Source organism: Hydra vulgaris, chromosome 03, assembly GCF_038396675.1.
Source record: "Hydra vulgaris chromosome 03, alternate assembly HydraT2T_AEP".
Classification (NCBI taxonomy): Eukaryota; Metazoa; Cnidaria; class Hydrozoa; order Anthoathecata; family Hydridae; genus Hydra; species Hydra vulgaris.
This window is the reverse complement of record NC_088922.1, coordinates 1205001-1226206: the sequence shown is the minus strand read 5'-3', so window position 1 is coordinate 1226206 and position 21206 is coordinate 1205001. Positions and strand designations below refer to the sequence as shown.

The following is a 21206-nucleotide window of genomic DNA, read 5'->3' as shown; positions in this document are numbered from 1 at the left end:
TACAATAAGATATAAAAGGTTTTTACCCATCAAAAGGATTGGAAAGTAAATAACTTTTAAACAAAAAATCAGTGGTAAATAAGATTTGCTTTTATTTTAAAAATATCCAGGCCTGTCTATAAAATTAGAAATTAGAGTTAAAAAGTAACTGATTTTTTGGTTAAGTCAAGAAATACTACAATGAAATATAGAAATACTACATGAAATATAGAAATTACATGTCTTTTTGAGCAATTAAATAACGAAATCATTCTGACATTAATATGAATATTAATGTCAGAATAATTTAGTGACTGACTGAATATTACTTATATAAAACTTAATTATTATAGTAAAAGCTTTACCAACTTAAAAATTAAAGTTTTGTTAAAAAAGGTTGGATAAAACACAACTTCTATAGTGAAAACTATGCTTTGCAGGAGCTGCAAACTGTTTAGAAACAACACAATTTAATTGGTTCATGCTATGTATAGGTCCAATCTGATTCATTTGCAGGGTTTGCAACACATTTGAAAAATTGGAGAAATTGATTGGTTGTTCATTTCTGAAAGCAGCTACCTGATTCATTAAAAAAATAAAATCATCAAATTAATGTATTATAAGGCTGCAAATTTTGTCTATTTGACTGTTTGAAACCTAACTTTGTAGGATCAGAACATAATAAAAATTTTGTCAAGAAAGTGGTTTGTCCATAATTTAAGCCATGTCTAGAAACATTAACTCTAGTTGTTTATATTTTTAGATAAGACTTATTATAATAACCTTACTATATTTTATATATATATATATATATATATATATATATATATATATATATATATATATATATATATATATATATATATATATATATATATATATATATATATATATATATATATATATAATATATATATATATATATATATATATAAGTGAGGTTAGTGTTGCGGTGTAAAATACAAAAACTCTTGTTCGTATGACAGTGCTCAATATTATCAAATAATAGAGCAATTTATACTATATATATATATATATATATATATATATATATATATATATATATATATATATATATATATATATATATATATATATATATATTTAAAAAAAATTTAAATTTAATGATCTAATCAATCTAAAACATATTACAAAAAAATTCAATTAAAAATGATAAAGTTGTCATTATACACACTTTATTTTTTATTTATTCATTATACACTGTATAAAATGCTCAAAAAAAATTTTTTTTTTGACTTTTTTGCCAATAAAGTGCAAAAAAAGTTTATTTAAAATACTATATAGAAAAGAAACTTTTTATACATTTTCTGTAACACTTCAGAGTAACTAAAAAATCCGCCCCCGATTGTATATATGTCGTATTACATATGTTTGTATATAAGTATACATGTATATATGTATATATATATATATATATATATATATATATATATATATATATACACACACACACACACACACACATATATATATATATACACACACACACACACACACACACATATATATATATATATATATATATATATATATATATATATATATATATATATATATATATATATATATATATGTATATAATAAAAAATGAAAAAGAAAAAACTTTTATTCTAGAACTTTAAGTTTTATGCCTAACAGCAATCATTAGCCATATATTACAAAATTAAACATTAAAATTACTATTAGAACTATGGTGGCGTGAGATCTAATGACTCCATGGAAACAAAATTTTGAAAGTTTTAAAAGTATAACGTGGCTTAAACATGACTTAAACCAACCAGGATCAATTTGCAGTATAAAATGAGGAAATAAGGAATTTATTTTTGTGCCTACAATTGGAGATTATTTCCTAAAGATAAAACCTACTTAACACTCCTTGTGTTAAGTAGGTTTTCTCCTTTATACAGCAAAATTTGAAACTTCTTGTTCAAACAGAGGTTGTAAACTCTTGATGCTAGGTTGTATGGTTTACATTGTTTAACAATCTTCCATCTGACATAAGGTGTAAAGTTTTTTTCTTTAATTTCCATACTTCTTTAAATAACTCTGTCTCATTCTTATATCTAATTAAAGGATTTCAAGTGGTTTGCATACTGAACTTTTAAAGATGTTTTGCTAAGTCCAAAATACACTTTTTCTTTGTATTCCGGATTGTTTGAATAAATGGTGGCCTGATAATCAATGTTGTTGAAAGGCAATGGTTGTTCATTGGACATTTGGATTTGTCAATGCGGTTGCAAGTCTTTTTATTAACTTTTGCCTCCTTAAGCAAAGTTTTTATTGTGAGAGTTGATAATGGATTTTATGTTTGGCATGCAGGAATAACTTATTTTGATTGGGTTTCTATCAAATATTTTACGAAGTCTGTGGTTAACTGAAAAGTGGAGGTCGATGAGGTTCAAAAACATTAACCTATTTTTGTTACAACATTTGCACTGAAAGGAGGATTATACCAAATTATATTGCGTTTTATGATTGCTGTTTGTTGATTTTATACTTGAATGGTATGCAAGTTCACAATTGTATCCAGATTTTTTCAAGGCTTCTTGAAAAGGAGGAATACTTTCTTTAAAAATTGATTCACTTGACAATGCTGCTGATAATCTTAATTCAATAGTCTTAGGAATACTTTTTATTACACTTGGTGGATGATTAGAATTAGTTTGTATATAATTCAGTATATTATCTGGTTTGCGGTATGGCTGAAAAGAACCATTGTTAAGGTTTAGCATTAAATTGACGTAGTTAACTATTTTCAAATCACATTTAATAGAGATAAGAAGATTGTTTTTAAACATTTTTATCAAAATGTTTCTTTATCCTCTCCATTTCCTGACCACTTTTGCTCCTAAACATTTTTTTTTTTTTAGATTATTCACCTCCCCAAGGCCCGAGGGGGGCCACTACAGTCGAGGAGGCTACTCATTTTTTTTTTTTTTTAGTTGTTATTCGTGGTACAACCCTCTCTCAACTCTTTAACTCCGAAACACGAACCTTTCCGAGCAAGGCCGCTGCGCGGAGAAACTAAGTTAATAATAGCTAATCCATCATAGCTAATCCATAGCTAATCCATAGCTAAACATAGCTAATCCATTATCTTGATACATATATCGAAATTGGTTTTATCATAAAACTGCGAGATTTGATGCAAAATAAAAATCGTAACTAATTCGCAAATCTCCACGCCATTAAAGGCCCCCATAGTGGCATCGAATAATCCTCCCTTTTTCTTAATCCAAGCAGTTCCACTGCTAAATAATAATGATTTTCTTGCATGGTGTATGAAACTTTTTTGTTCGCTATTTATTGTTAGATGTTGCTCTGCATTAATTTAAAATTTTATAATATAAACTAAACACAATTGTATTAACATAACACTGCTACATAGAAAAATTAAAACATGAGTTCAGCGACACAACACGGAAAAAAGTGTTTTTTTATCAGCATACTTTTAAATGGAGTTTTCGCTGAAATTTTAATTCTTGCTTGACTTATTAGATTTTTTTGTTGTAATTTATTCATTTGGCAATAAGGTAGTCATAAAAAAAGCCACAAACAATAAAGTTTTCATATCGTTTTATTTTACAGAAAAAAAACTATCAGTTCAGCGACGAAACAAAAAGACAAAATTAAAATCATTTTAAAAAGTTTTGTTATTTTGTAATAAATTTTAATTATACTCAGGTGAAAATAGCATCGGAACAACGTTATCATTCTGAACATAAAAATAATGTGATTTTAATATACCTTTGATTTTTCTTGAATAACTTAAAATTGAACTGAATCCAAGTTCATTTTTTTGTTGCCTTGTATCATTTTCTGACATGTGAATTACAGATATTTGCAAATCTTGTAATGCTAACGCAAAATCTGCTGCTGACCTGATTTCGTATTGACTAGTTTTAACTCTCAGGGCTGCAAAGAAATGCCAGAAGAATTTTTTATGAAAACGTTTTTCAAACGCAACCATTGCAGCCATAATGCTTTTGTTTTTGAACTGAGAAGTGGCATTATCGCTGAACATGTGTACTTCTTTGACTTGATCAGGAATAAAGTGAAGGATTTTGTCAATGTATGGTATAACAGAAGACTTAGTATGATCAGTTGAATCTGAAACTATGGCAAATGTTTTTAACTCAATGTTCCAGACTGTTAGGGTCATGATAGAAACTTGATTTTGACCAAAATGAGCCGCTTGTGGCTCATTTTGATAGAAACACCTAGCGTTTTCAGCCCAGTCAACTTGGATTACCGCAATTTCAGAATTAACACTCATCGAATTTTAGTTTCAGGCTTTCTCCACTCGTCCCAGGATACTTTGAAACCAAATGTATTAACAGTTTGCAAGTGTTTATTGAACTGTTTCATACCTTTGCATGCAACGCATTTGTCATAGGCGCAATCGTATGTGTACGGTTCACAAACGAAGTTATTTATCATTTCAGATCCAACTTTGATTGAAGGCGCTTGAATTGATTTTGTTAATGCATTTAAGGCAAATCGCATATTTTCATGCAAACTACAAACACAAACATTATGCGGAAATTTTGTAACTGATTTTAGATTGCGTGGACGAAGGTTGCAAAATTTGCTGAGTCCAATTTTTATGTGCAGATGCTTTTCCTTGAATAACTCGAAAGCTTCTTTTAGCGTATAATATAAATGACGTATCTGAATATTGTTTGCTTTTCAGTCAGATAATTGAATTCGAGTGACATCTTTTTTTTTTGGTGATATTTGGGAAACTTCATCTTCATTATAAAAGTTTACAACTGCTAAAACATCGCTTTCAAAAAGACCATACAGCTTTGAATATGCTGGAGGTAGACCCGAATTATCTTTACAAGCAGAGCCATTTGAAAGAATAGAAAGAATTTCAGATTGTTTCTCCTTTGAAGTTGGTAGTGCTTTTAAAACTTTTTTCAATGCTTTTCCTCTTTGTTGAACGTTTTTAAAAGATGAGCTTGGTCTTTGATATTGATTTAAAAGTTTTCTTTTTAAACCGCGACTTTTTAAAACCCTTAATTTTGCTTTAGCAGCATGAGCTGCTTTTTTATTAGGATCAACTTTCAATTTTTCTTGATATCTCTTAGATCTAACTCTGGACATTTCTTTCTTTTTATCAGCATTCTGAGAAACATAATTAGCTTGGTATTCTGCATAACGTTTTTTTTTTACTTCTAATTTTGATTCCATTTCTTAAAAATTTACAACTTTATAAGAAAATGTTAACATAAATCAAAAAGTTTACTAATATTTACTAATAGCCCTTCACAATACTAAAATGCAAAAATTTATTCGAATTTGAAAAATTTGAAAACCCACAACGAAATCTGAACTTATGGATGATATTTTGACTTCCTTACCGCGCTGTTTTATAAAACGCTAATTATCCCGTCGATGGGTTCAGTGACGCAACAGCTTTTAAACTATAACTATATGTTAATACAATGCTTTTTGACCAATTTTTTTTTTTAGTAATGATTAAAAGTTTACATTAAAATATATAATTTCTAAAAAAATCTCGCCATAAAGCATAATTTCATTGCGATAATTAAACTTTTTTAGCTTTTAGTTCAGTGACGCAACGTAATTTTTGCAGATGTGTATGTGACAAAAAAACATTTGAATTATTTTTAAAGAGTAAAAGTTTTTTTACTTAAGACATATATGTAATCTCAAAGATTCTTTCTAACAAAAATATGGATATGTTTTGTTTAACATATTGCAATAACTCGCCCTCAAATTTTACTCACTTTTTCAAATAATAAAAAGAACAAACAGTTGCTAACATTCATCAAATTTATCTACTCGGTTCAAACATTTTCTACTTAAAATTTATTTTAACAATAATTTTAAGGTGTTTAAACTATAATTAAAGAAATAAAACCTTTTGAAAAAAGATATTTTTAAACACCAAATTGATCTCTTCCATCGCGGAAATAGCCATATATATATTTTAAGGATGTATATATGCAACTCCAGTCACAAATCCAACCCTGGCAACATTTTAATAAACTTGACCTGAGTAAAATATTAACCCTTGTTGCATACTATGTACATATATATGTATATAAAATGAGTGCAATTATTTTTATAAAACTTATATTTTTTCAATGTTTTTCATGAGGAGCAGCTTGTCACTTGACTGGCCTAATAATATTTAATTCAAAAACTCACAGAATCTAGGAGAGCTAAATAATGCTATTCTTGCAAATTCAGCTATTTTCTATAAAAATTTAATTTAATAATTTATTTTCATACATCTTTATTTGCTAACTACTTTAGAGGGCTAAGTCAAAACCCTCTGAAACTGTTTAAGTCAGTTAAGGCAATTATTAGGATTTATCATTTATCATTTCAAGGATTATCAGGCAATTATCACAACTTAACGGTACTGGTAATACCTTGACTACTTTTTTCCAATACTGGTAATACCATTATTAAAAACAAAATTAAAAAAAAAACAACACTTTTTTAGCTATTGTCAATTATTTTATCAAGTTAACAAAATACGATCTTAAAAAACATAAAGAATCTCAAGATTTATCATCCAAACTAGACTTTATTTTGGTACAGATTATGCCAACCATGGAAAAAATTCTTTTCCATTTAACATTTGTTAGTTTTATTGCTAACAAAGTTTGATAAATTTGTTCAAGATGCTTTTTTTTAAAACGTTGTTCATTAAAACATTTTAACTTTTATTTGATGCATTACTGGTAATGATGATACATTTATTTAAAGTTTGAGGAATTTTGCTAACTTTTTATTAATATTACTATGCTGTTTATCTTTCAATGATAAAATTGTTCCTTGTTATGGTGTCATAACAAAATTGCCATAGCAACACAACAGTCATTTTCAATATTGTTACTTTTATCTGTTTGATGCTGCAAAGATAACTTGAAAAACTAAATTTTGCAAATGGCAAGCCATCCTTAAAAATCATGCAACAATTGCAGAAAATGATTGATTGGTTTTATTATTAAAATATAATAACTCGGTTTATATTTGTTGATTTTTTCATGAAATTTTTTACAGGTGTTTTGGATTCTGTACCTTCATTAGCACCACTTTTTAATACATTTATTTGGTTCACTTCGCAAATGTGTATAAAGTCTAATTGTATTGAATGCTGCTTTAATTTAATTTCCATACCAAACAAAATTACAAACACTGTGTACTTTGCCATGCTTGGAATACAGCCACACTGTTTTTTGATTATTACTATCATTTTATCTTTTTTCATTATCATCTTTTTCTACAAACTTTAAATAAAATTATCATAGTAGATGTATATTAAATTAGTGCAAAATTAAACATTAAAATGCTTTGAAGATTATAAATATATTTAACTTGACATTTATTACTTGTTATGTTTACAATATAAGACATTGATACTTTATATATTTTGTTTATATGTTAATTATCTCATAAGAATTTACACAAACACAATGTTGTTAAATATACAACATTAATTTATATAGATTTACATTAAATATTACAATTAATTATATAATCTATATAATGTTAAACTTGCTGTTTTCACTTGTATCTTTTATTCTTAAGTTTAGCTATATGACTATTATAACATTCACTCAATAATTCCTTCAGGTAAAAATAAGAGAATTATTTGCGTAGCAATCATTACTAATTGGCCAAAGTAAATCAATCATTCATCATTAATGTCTTAAGGAAATTATTTACTAATAATAAGGAAATGAGGAATGAGTTGTTAATAATGTTTATAAAAAATTGATTGTGTAGCAATCATTATTCCTTTTTTAAGAAATTTATTTTGTAATTGGTATATTATTTATATTTTCTTTCCTATGGATAGAGATGCACTTTGTATATTTAAAGATGCCTGACATGTTTTTAGTTCAGACAAGTTAGGACGAAAATTAATTAAACAAATTTTAAAATTTAAAATTAAGTTTATTTAGGATAATACATAAATTAGTTTATAAACATATAACTAAAAGAGAAAAAACAAGGCAATTCAAAAGATATTGAATAAAAATAATAATACACATATTCAGAAAATATCAGAATTAATACCAGTTAATACCAAACATCGTTATACTGGTATTAAAGCAAATGCTTACATATGTATTACAGGTTGTACTGAAACCTGTATTGCATGCCCTAGAGTCAATCTACCTTCCCTCTATTGCCACCATCTTTATAGTCTGTTGATGAATGTACACTCTACTTCACCTATGGCTATACTAGTCAATATACAGGTCTGCGCAAAGCATGTGCTTGTTTTTTTATGACTAGGCAACTCATTCTATTATCTCCTTATGAAGGTACAGCTCCAAAACTATTTTATGATTCTGAGGCTGGCTGGCAGTCGAGTTTCCCGAACTCTCTGGTAGCGAGCAATAATCTAGATCTTCCTATATTTATGAATGGTAATGTACTTGATGAGTCATTTACTCTTTGTCTTTTAGGATAAACTCTTACTTCTGACCTTTCTAGGAAACCGTATACCAAATCCATTGCAAAATTAGGTATTTGCAATGGCTTTGGTATACTTTTATCATGCTTGCCACTTTCTTACTCCAAATTCTATTGTTTATCTTTATAAACCTATAATTTGTCTTTGTTGGAAATACTGTTGCCATATCTGGAGTGGACCTTTGAATGATGATCTGCCCCTTTTAGACAAGATGCAAAAACGAATTGTAAACAAAGTTAGACTTGCTTTTGCAGCCAACCTCTTACCATAGTCACATCTTCATTATGTTGCTTCTCTTACTCTTTTCTATGAGTAATACAATAGGCGCTGCTCTAAAGAGTTAGCGTCTCTTGTGCCACCTACTAAAATTCATTCTCGTGTTACTTATCATTCAATTAAGTCTCATTCATTTACTGTGACTGTTTCTAAGTGCATTTTGTTTTCCTGATTTATATAATTTGCAATCTTTTAAATCTTGTGTTAATTGTTCTCTTGCTTCTTAAACTTCATCTTTTCTCTTTCAGTAACTTCCAACTCTAGTAGTGGTTGCTTGTAGCCTTGTTGGAAGTGAATAGATTTAAATATAATTTTTTTTGAATTTAAAAGCAGTACATTTGCAAATTCTGAAACTATCAATATTAAAACCATTTGTTGGTAGTTTCTAAAAAAAAATCATGTGCAAGACTTTTTTTAACTAGAAATGAGCATACCTGTGCCAACCCTCATACCCCAGCGGGGGCATCAAATGGCGATATTTCATTTGTTTGGTTGTTTGACCAACTATATTTTTTATTGAGGGAATAAGGCAATTTCATATAAAAACAGTTGCCTAGCTGAAAGCCTTGGATTTGGGATAAAAACATTTGAATTAAAAAGTATTTTTTCCAGAAAGGAAATATTACTAAAAAAACTATATATGCATGTATGTATGTATGTATGTATGTATGCATGTATGTATGTATGTATGTATGTATGTATGTATGTATGTATGTATGTATGTATGTATGTATGTATGTATGTATGTATGTATGTATGTATGTATGTATGTATGTATGTATGTATGTATCTAAGTATGTATGTATGTATGCATGTATGTATGTATGCATGTATGTATGTATGTATGTATATATGTATGTATGTATGTATGTATGTATGTATGTATGTATGTATGTATGTATGTATGTATGTATGTATGTATGTATGTATGTATGTATGTATGTATGTATGTATTTATGTATGTATTTATGTATGTATTTATGTATGTATTTATGTATGTATTTATGTATGTATGTATGAATGTATGTATATATACACATATATGTATAAATATACATATATATATATACATACATACACATATATATGTATATATATATATATATATGTATGTATATATATATACATATATACATATATATATGTATGTATGTATGTATGTATATATATATATATATGTATATTTATACATACTTTATTTATTTATACATATATACCTACATATATATATATATATGTATATATATATATGTATACATATATATATATGGATGTATATATATATATATATATATATATATATATATATATATATATATATATTGTATTAAGTTTTATAAAGACTATGTTAACAACTAACTATATGTTTTTATAAAATGATAAAATTTCAATTAATATTAATTCTTAGTGATCATTTATATTTATACACAGATTTTAAAAATTTACCTTTTGGATTTATACCATCATTTATAATAAGAACTCCATTTCGCATATAATTGAGTATTGGCTCAAAAAAATCAGGGCTACGATCAATCAAATAACATCCATTGGAATCAATTGCACTATGCCAATGTTCTATGTTTTTAAAATCACTTTTTATAAAATATTTCTTATAAAATATTTCTTATGAAATACAGAAAAAAAATAAAAATAAAAGTCAAATCACCTTGGTTACTGAACATCCTTTCAAGCATTGTCCCATGGTACTTTGTCAATGTATTCCTAATTTAAAACCAAATAACTTTATATATAAAACAACAATATAAGAATTATATAAAAGATAATGTAAAAAATACTAAACTTATAACATTATAAAAATTATGTAAAAGATGATAAAGAAAAAAAAACACAAGAAGAATGTAAAAAATGTACAACATATCGTCCCCCTCTATCTGCAAATGTAATTAATAAAATGTTCTATCTAATATGTAAAATAAATACAAAAAAAAATTATATATAAATAAATACAATGTTCTATGTAATATAATATAATATTTTATATCAGGTAGAACGTTGTATTTATTTATATATATATATTTTTTGTATTTATTTTATATATTAGACAGAACATTTTATTAATTACATTTGCAGATAGAACAAGATAATACTGAGGGGACAATATGATATACAAAAAAAGGCCAAATCTATATACTTTTTTTAACTTAAATTAAGCTAAGCAAGAAATAATACTAATGACAGCAAAAAATACATTGACTAAGAAATGTTACTGATGACAACAATACATAGAATAAGAAATGCTACTGATGACAACAATACATCGACTAAGAAATTTTACTGATGACAGCAATACATAGACTAAAAAATGTTACTGATGACAACAATACATTGAGGGTTATAATTTGATAGGCAAAATTTAAGTACAAAGGAAATTCTTATGAAATAAGTTATTTTTGTTACTTTCATTTTTTTCTTTTCTTAAAAACTATTAAAATAAAGATCAAAACGTTTTCTAAAATCTGGAATATTTATTGGAAATAATATTTAAATTGAAATATTTATTGGAAATAATATTAATAAATATTTTTAAAACTGCCAGAATTCCATAATTAATTCTGGCATTTTTTAAAAATATTGGATCAAAACCTCTTAATAAATATCATTTTATCATAAATATCATATATGATTGTTTTTATTAAGACATTTAATTGTTTATACATTATACATTTAATTTTATTGTTTATATATTATACATTATAACATTTTTTTCTCTAAATACAATGTTATACAAAGCAATGTATAGAATATAAAAAAGTCACCTGGTTGTAGTAAAACACCTACCACCTACATTTAATTTTATCCATCCATGTAACTGTATGGAAGCTATAAAAATGATAAGTAAAAAAAAAATATCTTCCACATTAAAAAAAAGGAGTTCTTAAAATAAAATTTGTTGGTCCTACCATCTTTACATCTACCATCTTTGAACTCATTTTGTTTGGTTATCTCTGCACCTAAATCCATTATAGACATAAATATATCCTTTTAATTTAAAGAAATCTTGGTTCATCAAGATTCGTATTACAAAATCAAAGGGTAAAAAAAGACAACAACATAATATATGTGCAACAATCAACTGATTTATACAACAATTAACAATACAATCAACTGATTTATAAAACAATTAACAATTAACATTGGGCAGTAAATAAATAAAGATAACACAATCTCACCTTTAAATGATTCATAACATGCTGCAAACAAAATGTCACCATCTCTTAAAAGAAAAAAATCTTAATTTAAAATAAAAAATTTATTAAATTTTATCTTTTAAATAAATTTTATTATTACCTTTAATAAAAGTATATAAATATAAAAAAAAAACAGAAATAAAAACAAATAGAAGTATATAAAATGACTAATACTGGCTTTGGACTAGTCCATTTTATATATATATATATATATATATATATATATATATATATATATATATATATATATATATATATATATATATATATATATATATATATATATATATATATATATATATATATATACATACACATATATACATACACACATATATGTATATATATACATATATATATATATATACATATATATATATATATATATACACATAAATATATATATATGTATATATATATATATATATATATATATATATATATATATATATATATATATATATATATATATATATATATATATATATATATATATTTATATATTAGGATGGCTTTTAAAACAATACTTTTAAAAATATCTGCTAGGACCTTTTAATGTGTTCTATATATTTTAATAACATTAGATTTAAAAAAAATTTTAAGCGTTGCTACAGACCTTTAAACATTAAACAAGTCTCTAATATAATAAAGTTTTCTAAATGTATGTTATGTTGGGTCTCAAATGAATCTTGTTTCATTCAAATTTATACTTTTTAACAAAAAATAAAAAATTTTTACAAGCATTTTTACAGGATTATTTAAAAAAAAACAATTTTTCATTTGAAAATTTCAACATAATTTCACTTAGAATGAGACCCAAGATGACATGCAAGTCATGTTGGGTCTCATTCTATTGGGTTTCCAACAGGATGTGATAGTCATGACTTCCAACAAGGATGCAAGCAACTAAAGTTAAAGCGCAAGAAAAATGTTGAAAAAAGACTTTTAAAGTATTTTGTTAATAATTGTTTTGTCAGTTCATTCTATAGACTGCCAAATAAGCTAACGAAGATGTTTATTGTCTTTTCCATTTCTTGCTCTTTGTCTTGTTACATTTTTAAATTATACTTGCCCTTCTCAACTTATTAGGCAGATCTGATTTGTTTTGGGATTGACTCATATAACCTATTTGATTTGTTGTGGAGTTGACTCATACAACCTACAACTTTTAAAGTCTTCTGTCGACAGTTTCCTTGCTCTTTAACTCTATTCTTTGTTTTCTAGTAACTCCCAACTTAATAGTAGTTGGTTGCAGCCTTGCTGGAAATAAATTTGAATTAAAAACTTGCAAGTAAAATAAAGTTAATGCAAGTTAATGCAGAGTAAATAAGGTTGTGATTAGACTTTTATTTTAAATTAATAGTTATGGCTTTTTAAGCTTGTAACAAACAAAAATTTTCAGGTATGTATTTGTTGCAGATGTTTGCCATGAGGTTTTTAAAAGATTGATAAGAGTCTATTCCTAAACTTTATATACTGGTAGTTTCATATGCCTAAAACTTCAGGAAGGATCTTAAACATATTAAAATAGAAGAAAACTTTATTTTCAAAAAGAAATTAGAAAAAGTGTTTTTTCTAATTTCTTATTGACTAATTATATACTATATAGTTGCAAAATACTAAATAAATTTTTTTTACCTCAACAACTCAACAGATTTTAACAAACATCCATCTCCCTTGTAAAAGGTTTGGATTTTTTCTCCAAAATGCTCTGTAGAAATTTTTAATAAATCGGAAAGCAACAATGGCAATTTTAACTCCTAAATTTTTTTTAAATCCTTAAAAACATGATATACACCATATATCCTTAAAAACCTGAGCTATTACCTGTATAAATATACACCTTACATATTCAAAAATAAATGATCAAAAATTGAAAGATTTAGAGTTTGAAGATAATATGAAAATTTATAAATAAAAAAATTATAAAATTCTACCAGTCCAGTATGTGAAAATCCATTACGCAACACTGTAATGTAACCATCCATTATAACGTTATAAAAATAATAGATTTTTATTAACTAAAAGTTAAATACAAAAACTAAGGGAAATGAATGTAAACAACAAAAAAAAGATATAAAATAAATAATTATTTTCAGCTTATTAAAAAAAAAAAAATAATAAAAATAAAAAAAAATAAATAAATAAAAGTTGAAAGTAAAATAATATAAATTTTTTCATTTTTAAACCTTAATTTTTTACATTTAAAAATATATCAAAAAGAAAAAATTAGAAGATGAAAAAAAATTAATAAATTTAATAATTTTTGCATTTTTTTATTTTTCTATTTTGATAAATCAACAATTTGATTAAGTCAACCAACAACAGTTAAATAAACAAAAAAAGTCATAAATTAAAAAAAAAACTTTAAACAAAATTCATAAATTATAAGAAAAATGTCATAACATAAAAGGCATAACATAAAAAAATCATTAAAAAAAAACCCAAACAAACAACTTATAAGAAAAATCACCACGTAAAACAATTAAAAAATAAATAAATTTTTGACTTTTGTTATTATTTTGAATTGTTTAAATTATGTGATATGTGATTTTTATTCCATAACAAAATCATTTACTTCCCATTGTTTTTGATATCAAACCCAAATTGGCTTGTTTAAGAATTAAAGATTGTTTATTGAAATCTACAAGCTGTTGTAACGTGGTAGTAAGGTCTCTGCTATCTTGATCATCAGCTGGAAGACTTAATAAGTTTTTTTCAAGAAATGTATTGTGTAACTTTTGAAGAAGCTTTTCTGTATCTAAAACAAAAGCATGCAGATTAACATCTCCATTAAGTAAACTAAACTGCTGTTCTAATTGATCAAGAAGCTGCATTATACTGTCACTTTGTTGAGAAAGCTTTTGTGAAGAACTTATTTGTTGAGTAGAACTCACTAGTTGAGAAATATTGAGCTGTGGAGATTGAACTTGAGGATTTAAACTCATTTTAACATGTTTATAGATTCATTATACATTATTCATTCATTATTTTCAACTAAAAAATCTAAAAAACTAAAAAGGTGAAAAAATTATTAAAAAAAAAATATCATAATCATCAGTAACTGTATGTAATAGTTAATAAACTGTCATTTTAAATATGTCATTTTAAATAAGTGGCCACCTGCCTTCTTTATGGTCTCCTGGATATTTATGTCATAAGTCACATATATATATATATATATATATATATATATATATATATATATATATATATATATATATATATATATATATATATATATATATATATATATATATGTGACTTATGTAATTTTATACAAACTTAGAAATGCATCAATTTATATTGTTGTAATCTTTGTTCTTTACTTATTTTTATTAAGATCATTAAAAATAAGCAAACTTTATTCAACTATTTTTAAATCAACAATTTTAAATCGAAAAAGTTTTTTACATACAACTTTAACTGCTTATTTATAAAGAGTACTTTGCAGGATCATATTTATAAAAAGCACTATGAAAGGAAAGCACTATGTAAGCAAAGCACTAGGAGTGCTATATAAGAGACATTGTGTAGGGAAGCTCTAATTTACAGAGGGCACTATACAAAGAAGATACTTACTAATAGGATGAATTATAACCAGTTCTAGGCAAGTTTTTTTTCCATGCCTGTTTTTTTGTAATATTTTTTCAAAATGTTTTTAAACTTCTTAAAAATAAATTTACATTTTAATTATCTTTAAAAATTGTAAATTATAAATGCTGTAGTGGCGTAGTGGTAGAACCTTCATTTCATAAGCAATAGTTTGATCCCCACTATGTCCAAGTAGTAATTTGCTGAACTTGTTTATCCACATAATGGCTTTCTTTGTCAAGATTAGTGTTGCAGAGTTAAAGAGCTTAGAGATTTGAGAGGTTGCAACCACAATAAAATAGAGGTTGCAACCACAATAAAGTAGCCTCCTTAATTATAGTGGCTTTCTCAGCCTTGGAAAGGTGAATAACAAACACACACACACAATTTTTTAAATACAATGATCTTAATTTGAATAACTCTTTATATTTCTTCAAATTTTTAAAATGCTATTCATAATGCCACTGTAGTTGAGAAAGCAACTGTTTTTTTCAAAATTGTGGAGCAAGTTTTTTTTTTTTTTTTACTTCACCTCCCCAAGGCCGATAAAGCCACTACAGATGAGGAGGCTACTTGTGGCTATAACCCTCTCTTAACTCTATAATTCCGAAACCTTGACGAACAAGGCCGCTGCGTGGAGAAACACGTTGAGTGCGGTACTACCAGGGACGTGGTGGGGATCGAACTCGGAGCCTCTCGCTTATAAAGCGAGCGCTCTACCACGACACCACTACCGCATTACTACAAGTGGTTCACTACACCTGTACTGCAAAAACAAATTTCTTATGCATAAACAACTTTTTCAAAAAAATTTATAATAATAAAAAGCATAATTGAAAAAATTTAAATTAGGCTTTTAAATACAATGAGTTTTTATTATTATTTTTATTATTTATTTTATTTTCAATGTTATTATTATCTATACTATAATTTCAGCATCCAATTTACAATATAATGAATTATATTGTAAATCATTATATTGTAATACATTTGTAACTTACATTACAAATGTATTACAGTATAATGATTTTTACATTTATTGTCAAGTTTGAGTGACCAGTTTCTGCTTCTCAACCCAAAAGCACATTCATTTTTTTATTTTTTATCATTAAATTTAATAATTTACATTTATTTTGACATTTTCATTCTTCTCAACTATTTCTTTTGTGCCCAGGTCTTTTTTTTTGTGCCCATGAGCTCCAAAAATAAGAGACATAAGGACTATATTAAATCAAATATTTGATCTTACCTCTATGGTCACATTTTCCTAACTTTGCAAATTTAATTTTAAACTTTCAAGAACCTTTTAAAACTATAAACTTACAACACTATGGATGAAAAAAAAATAAGTTAAATCAAAAACAAAACTTTAAATCTATATACTTTTTTTTCATCAAAAATAAAAATAAAAATAGTTCCAAAAAGTGTGGCAAATTTTAATTAACCACAACATTCAGATGTATTTTTCTTTCATATTTTGAAATTTTACAGTTTTTTGTGCCCAAAAATCTGATTCATAACAAAAAATATACAATGTTTCTTATGTAACATTATAAATTAAAGACCCATGGGAGAAATCAGCATAGCCACATTTAAAAAGTTTTGAGAAAGTATATATTGATCATTTATAAAAATCTTGCCATAAAGTTGAGAAAATTTTTAAAAATCTTTTTTAAAAATTTTCTCAACTTTATGGCAAGATTTTTAGTCTTCTTCGCTTAATTTAAAGACTTTTATAAATGATCAACTTTTAATAAATACATATTTATAATAAATATTCTTTTTAATACAACTTTTATAATATTTTTGTGTAAAAAAATAGCTTCAAACATAATAATAAATATATGAGAAACCTATTGCCAGTAAAATGTTTTATTTTTGCAAATTCACTTTTTTAAAATGGGGCAGTGGTAATGTGGCAGTGGTGGTGGTAATAGTAAATAATAAATAGAAAGAGTTAAAAAATTTTTTTCTTTATTTCTCACTCTTTATATTAACACTTCTTTCATCAAAATCTTTATTCTAACACTTTCTTTGTTTCAACACAAAAATTCTAACCAAAACTTGTTAAACATAACTATTATTTTAACAAAAATATGTACATAAAATAATACATAATCTTACCAAGAATAAGAATATGACATAATCTTACCAAGAATATTGCAAAAAAAAAAAAAAGATGAGTTGTGTTGTACTACCAAAACATTGTAATGTTGTGAACATTTACAAACTACTACATTGTGATATTGTTACATCAACATATTGTAATGTTATCACATCAACACATTACTAATGTTGTGATCACATTAACAAACTACTACATTGTAATGCTGTCATCACATCAACAAACAAATAGATTGTAATGTTGTAATCACATCAACAAACAACTACATTGTAATGTTGTCAACATCGCAATAGTGTGAGGGCAACATCGCATATTTGTAGTGTGTTGATACAAACTACAAAATTGCGATGTCGCCCTCACACTAACACACTTCTAAAATGAATATTACTAAATTGTATATTTTTAATTAAATGATGCAACTGTTTACATTAAACTATATTGATAAAGTTTCAGAATAATATAAACAAATTAATATAATTATATATATAAAATAATAACATAACATAAAATATATAACTAATAAATACTAATACACAAAAACAACAACAAATCCACAGCACATTTTTCATAAAATGTTTTTTAATAATAGGGATTCCAGTTGCTGTTATCAGCAGGTTGCAACTCGCCTATGACTAAAAGAATTATGTCAACAAACCACCAAATACCCAATCCACCTAAAGTCAATAACTTTCCGACTGCTGTCCCTGTATGACCCAAACAAAAGCGATCAACACCAAAAAAACCTAGTACAACTGAATATAAAAGTGTGGTTACAAAACAGTGACCAGTGTATCTAAAATAAAAATATATATATATATATATATATATATATATATATATATATATATATATATATATATATATATATATATATAAAACTCTACTATACAAAAACAAGACAACGCTATAAAAACGCTATGACATAAACACCTACTTGATACACGGTACATTTCCTCGAAGAAATGTTCTATTGCCATAACACTCTATACCTTCAAGAGCGTGACAAAAAACTTTTGTGAACTGTACATCTTCATAACGAATCTTTCCATACTAATAATTAATAAAAAATACGAATACAAAAATATAAATATAATAAAATAAAATTAATATAATTATAACACTGGAAGTAAAATATTTTTTGTAAATACAATAACTTGAATAGCAAATATTTTTTTTTACAATAAAAAAAAAAAAAAATTTATTATTGCTTAAAAAACATTTTTTATATTTTATGACAGCCATAAAACCTTTGAAACTCACATCTTTAATATTTTTACTTTATAAAACTGACAGTTTTCTTTTATATCTTGCACCTCATATTTGTCTTTCATATTGGTACTTTCAGCAACCTCAATTTGTATTTGAACATAACTAAGCATTGCAAGTTACAGCCTTGTTTTCTGTGAATTACATTGTTACCATACCGATAGCCTAATTTCGTAATCAATATAAAGATTTTGCTTCTAAATTCCTTTGTTATAACATGCTACTAAGACATTTGTATACTAAATAATTTATTCATAACAGCATATTCATTTCTGCGCATGATTTTTTCTTTTTGTTTGTTTTTATACTTAGAAGTTTTTTATTTGAAGCATATACACACTAATATGAATATTTTAAAGAACAAAAATATCTTTATCATATTTTATGTTAACTGATTTTAATTATTTTATTGTCAAAATTTTTTGTATTAATATCGCAATAGTTAAATGCTATAAATAAGTTGCACGAGTTGTATTTGTTGTACGAAAATATATCAAATATGAGTTGTATTAGTTGTATGAATTAAATATGAGTTGTAAGGATATAATCTTTTATTTGGAACACTCACAAGTAACTTATTTTCATAAAAATAACTACACAAACTATACAAATTTGGAACATCTCTGCGTGACTTCTTTGTGTGATCATGTCGAATTGAATTTGAATAATTATTGTGACTCTGTGATACATAGTGCAACTCTGTAACTTTCTTAAAATCTTTACTAACATATGAATGATATTAAAAAAACAACAACTGTATACCAGTGAAATTTATATTTTTTGAAAGATTAAAGTTTATTTATATAATTACAAAAAAATTAAAACTTGCATTTCTCTGTTCTGTGTGTGAATCTATTTCAAATTTAATTTATTCTTTGAAAACATTACTTATGTAAACTATTCTTTGTTTACGAAATAATTATATAAATTAAAATTAAACAAAAGTAAATCAGAAACTACCAATAAATTTTTTTTCAAAATAATAGACAAAATATACGAATTTTTGAGCACAATTTTTTGAAAATGCCCATCAGTATTACCAAAAAAAAAAATCAAAAAATCAATACATAAATATATACCAACTTATAGAAAAAGAATTATATTTCTCTCATAAAATAATACAACTCACTCTATTACATCCATATCCAAGTGCTTCTCGTGTTGTATCATTTACTTGTATTGGGTCATCGCATGAAATGAATTCATCTGGCCTTAAAAAATAATAAGAAAACTCATTATTTCATCCACAACCCAAAAAATGTGTATGTTTTTTTGAACCAAAAAACAATATCAATATAATAATCTACATAATGACTTTTATATCCTTTTGACCAAATTTTCAAATATATACTTTTCTTTCTTCTATAATTCAGAGTATATCATTATAAGAAATTAAAAAAAAAGTAAACTAATAGATATGTCTGATATCAGGCATTTTAGAAAAATTATTGTTATTCACATAATAGGGTAATCACATAACAGTAGGCAAAAAACATGTCAGTAGTGTATAAAAAAATAAAAAAATAAATTACCTTTATGAGGTTGACATTTTGCAAAAAAAGAATTTTTTATAAAATTGCATTAAAAAGCCGGTACAGTATTAAAACATACTGGCTTTTTAATGCGACTTGTCCACAATATGAGAGTGGCACAGTACTGATAGTGTGGTGCAATTATTGTTTGAAAAATCAGTACTTTAGTCTATTTAAAAGTATATGTAGTTATTCTACACTGATAACATTTTTTAAAGATTTTTTTGCTATGTAATAACAGACCTTCCAAACTTTTTTTTTTTAAACCTTGAGATTAAAAAAACCTTGACATTAAAAAAAACTTGAGATTTAAACATAAAAACCTGAATAAACATAAAATTTAAAAACCACTTTTTTTTAAACAAGAAAAATTAAAATAGTATGATAAGTTACAGTTGATAATAACTTGATATTAACTTGATAATAATTTATTCATCATGTTTAGAATTGTAAATTTTTGTTGCTTTCTTTGAGGTTTTCAACAGCTGTTCAGACGATTTTCGTTGAAAACACTGCATATTAGCCACATAGTACAGGTACATTGTTTTTATAGTTAGAATACTTGATAATGTCCCATTCAGCTTAAATGTAGGTTTTTTTTTTTTATAATGCTAAGAAGCCTTTCCAATTCAACATTACTGTGAGGAAAAATAAGAACAATTTCAGCTATTTTTGTAGCAATTTGAAACGTTTAACAAAAGTATTTGGAATAATCATTTTTGAAATATGATACCATA

General features: G+C 25.4%; 2 protein-coding genes across 3 annotated transcripts in view; both read right to left on the bottom strand.

The window, feature by feature from the left end:
* Positions 1-14097, bottom strand: part of LOC105849675 (BTB/POZ domain-containing protein KCTD9) — a 33762-nt gene extending 19665 nt beyond the window's left edge. Inside the window, exons 1-7 of the mRNA XM_065792029.1 lie at positions 13890-14097; positions 13591-13712; positions 11935-11978; positions 11665-11715; positions 11521-11584; positions 10410-10465; positions 10190-10318 (exon numbers count right to left, since the gene is read on the bottom strand). Of these exons, the coding sequence (XP_065648101.1) occupies positions 10190-10318; positions 10410-10465; positions 11521-11584; positions 11665-11715; positions 11935-11978; positions 13591-13712; positions 13890-13940 (517 nt within the window). The 5' untranslated portion in view covers positions 13941-14097. The remainder of the gene's footprint in view (positions 1-10189; positions 10319-10409; positions 10466-11520; positions 11585-11664; positions 11716-11934; positions 11979-13590; positions 13713-13889) is intronic.
* Positions 14098-18053: 3956 nt separating this feature from the next.
* The window catches only part of LOC124808878 (TM2 domain-containing protein 2), a 4752-nt gene continuing 1599 nt past the window's right edge, over positions 18054-21206 (bottom strand). For both annotated transcript variants that reach the window (XM_065792026.1, XM_065792027.1), the window contains exons 2-4: positions 20067-20148; positions 18606-18721; positions 18054-18464 (exon numbers count right to left, since the gene is read on the bottom strand). In XM_065792026.1, coding sequence (XP_065648098.1) covers positions 18251-18464; positions 18606-18721; positions 20067-20148 — 412 coding nt within the window. In that variant the 3' untranslated portion in view covers positions 18054-18250. The remainder of the gene's footprint in view (positions 18465-18605; positions 18722-20066; positions 20149-21206) is intronic.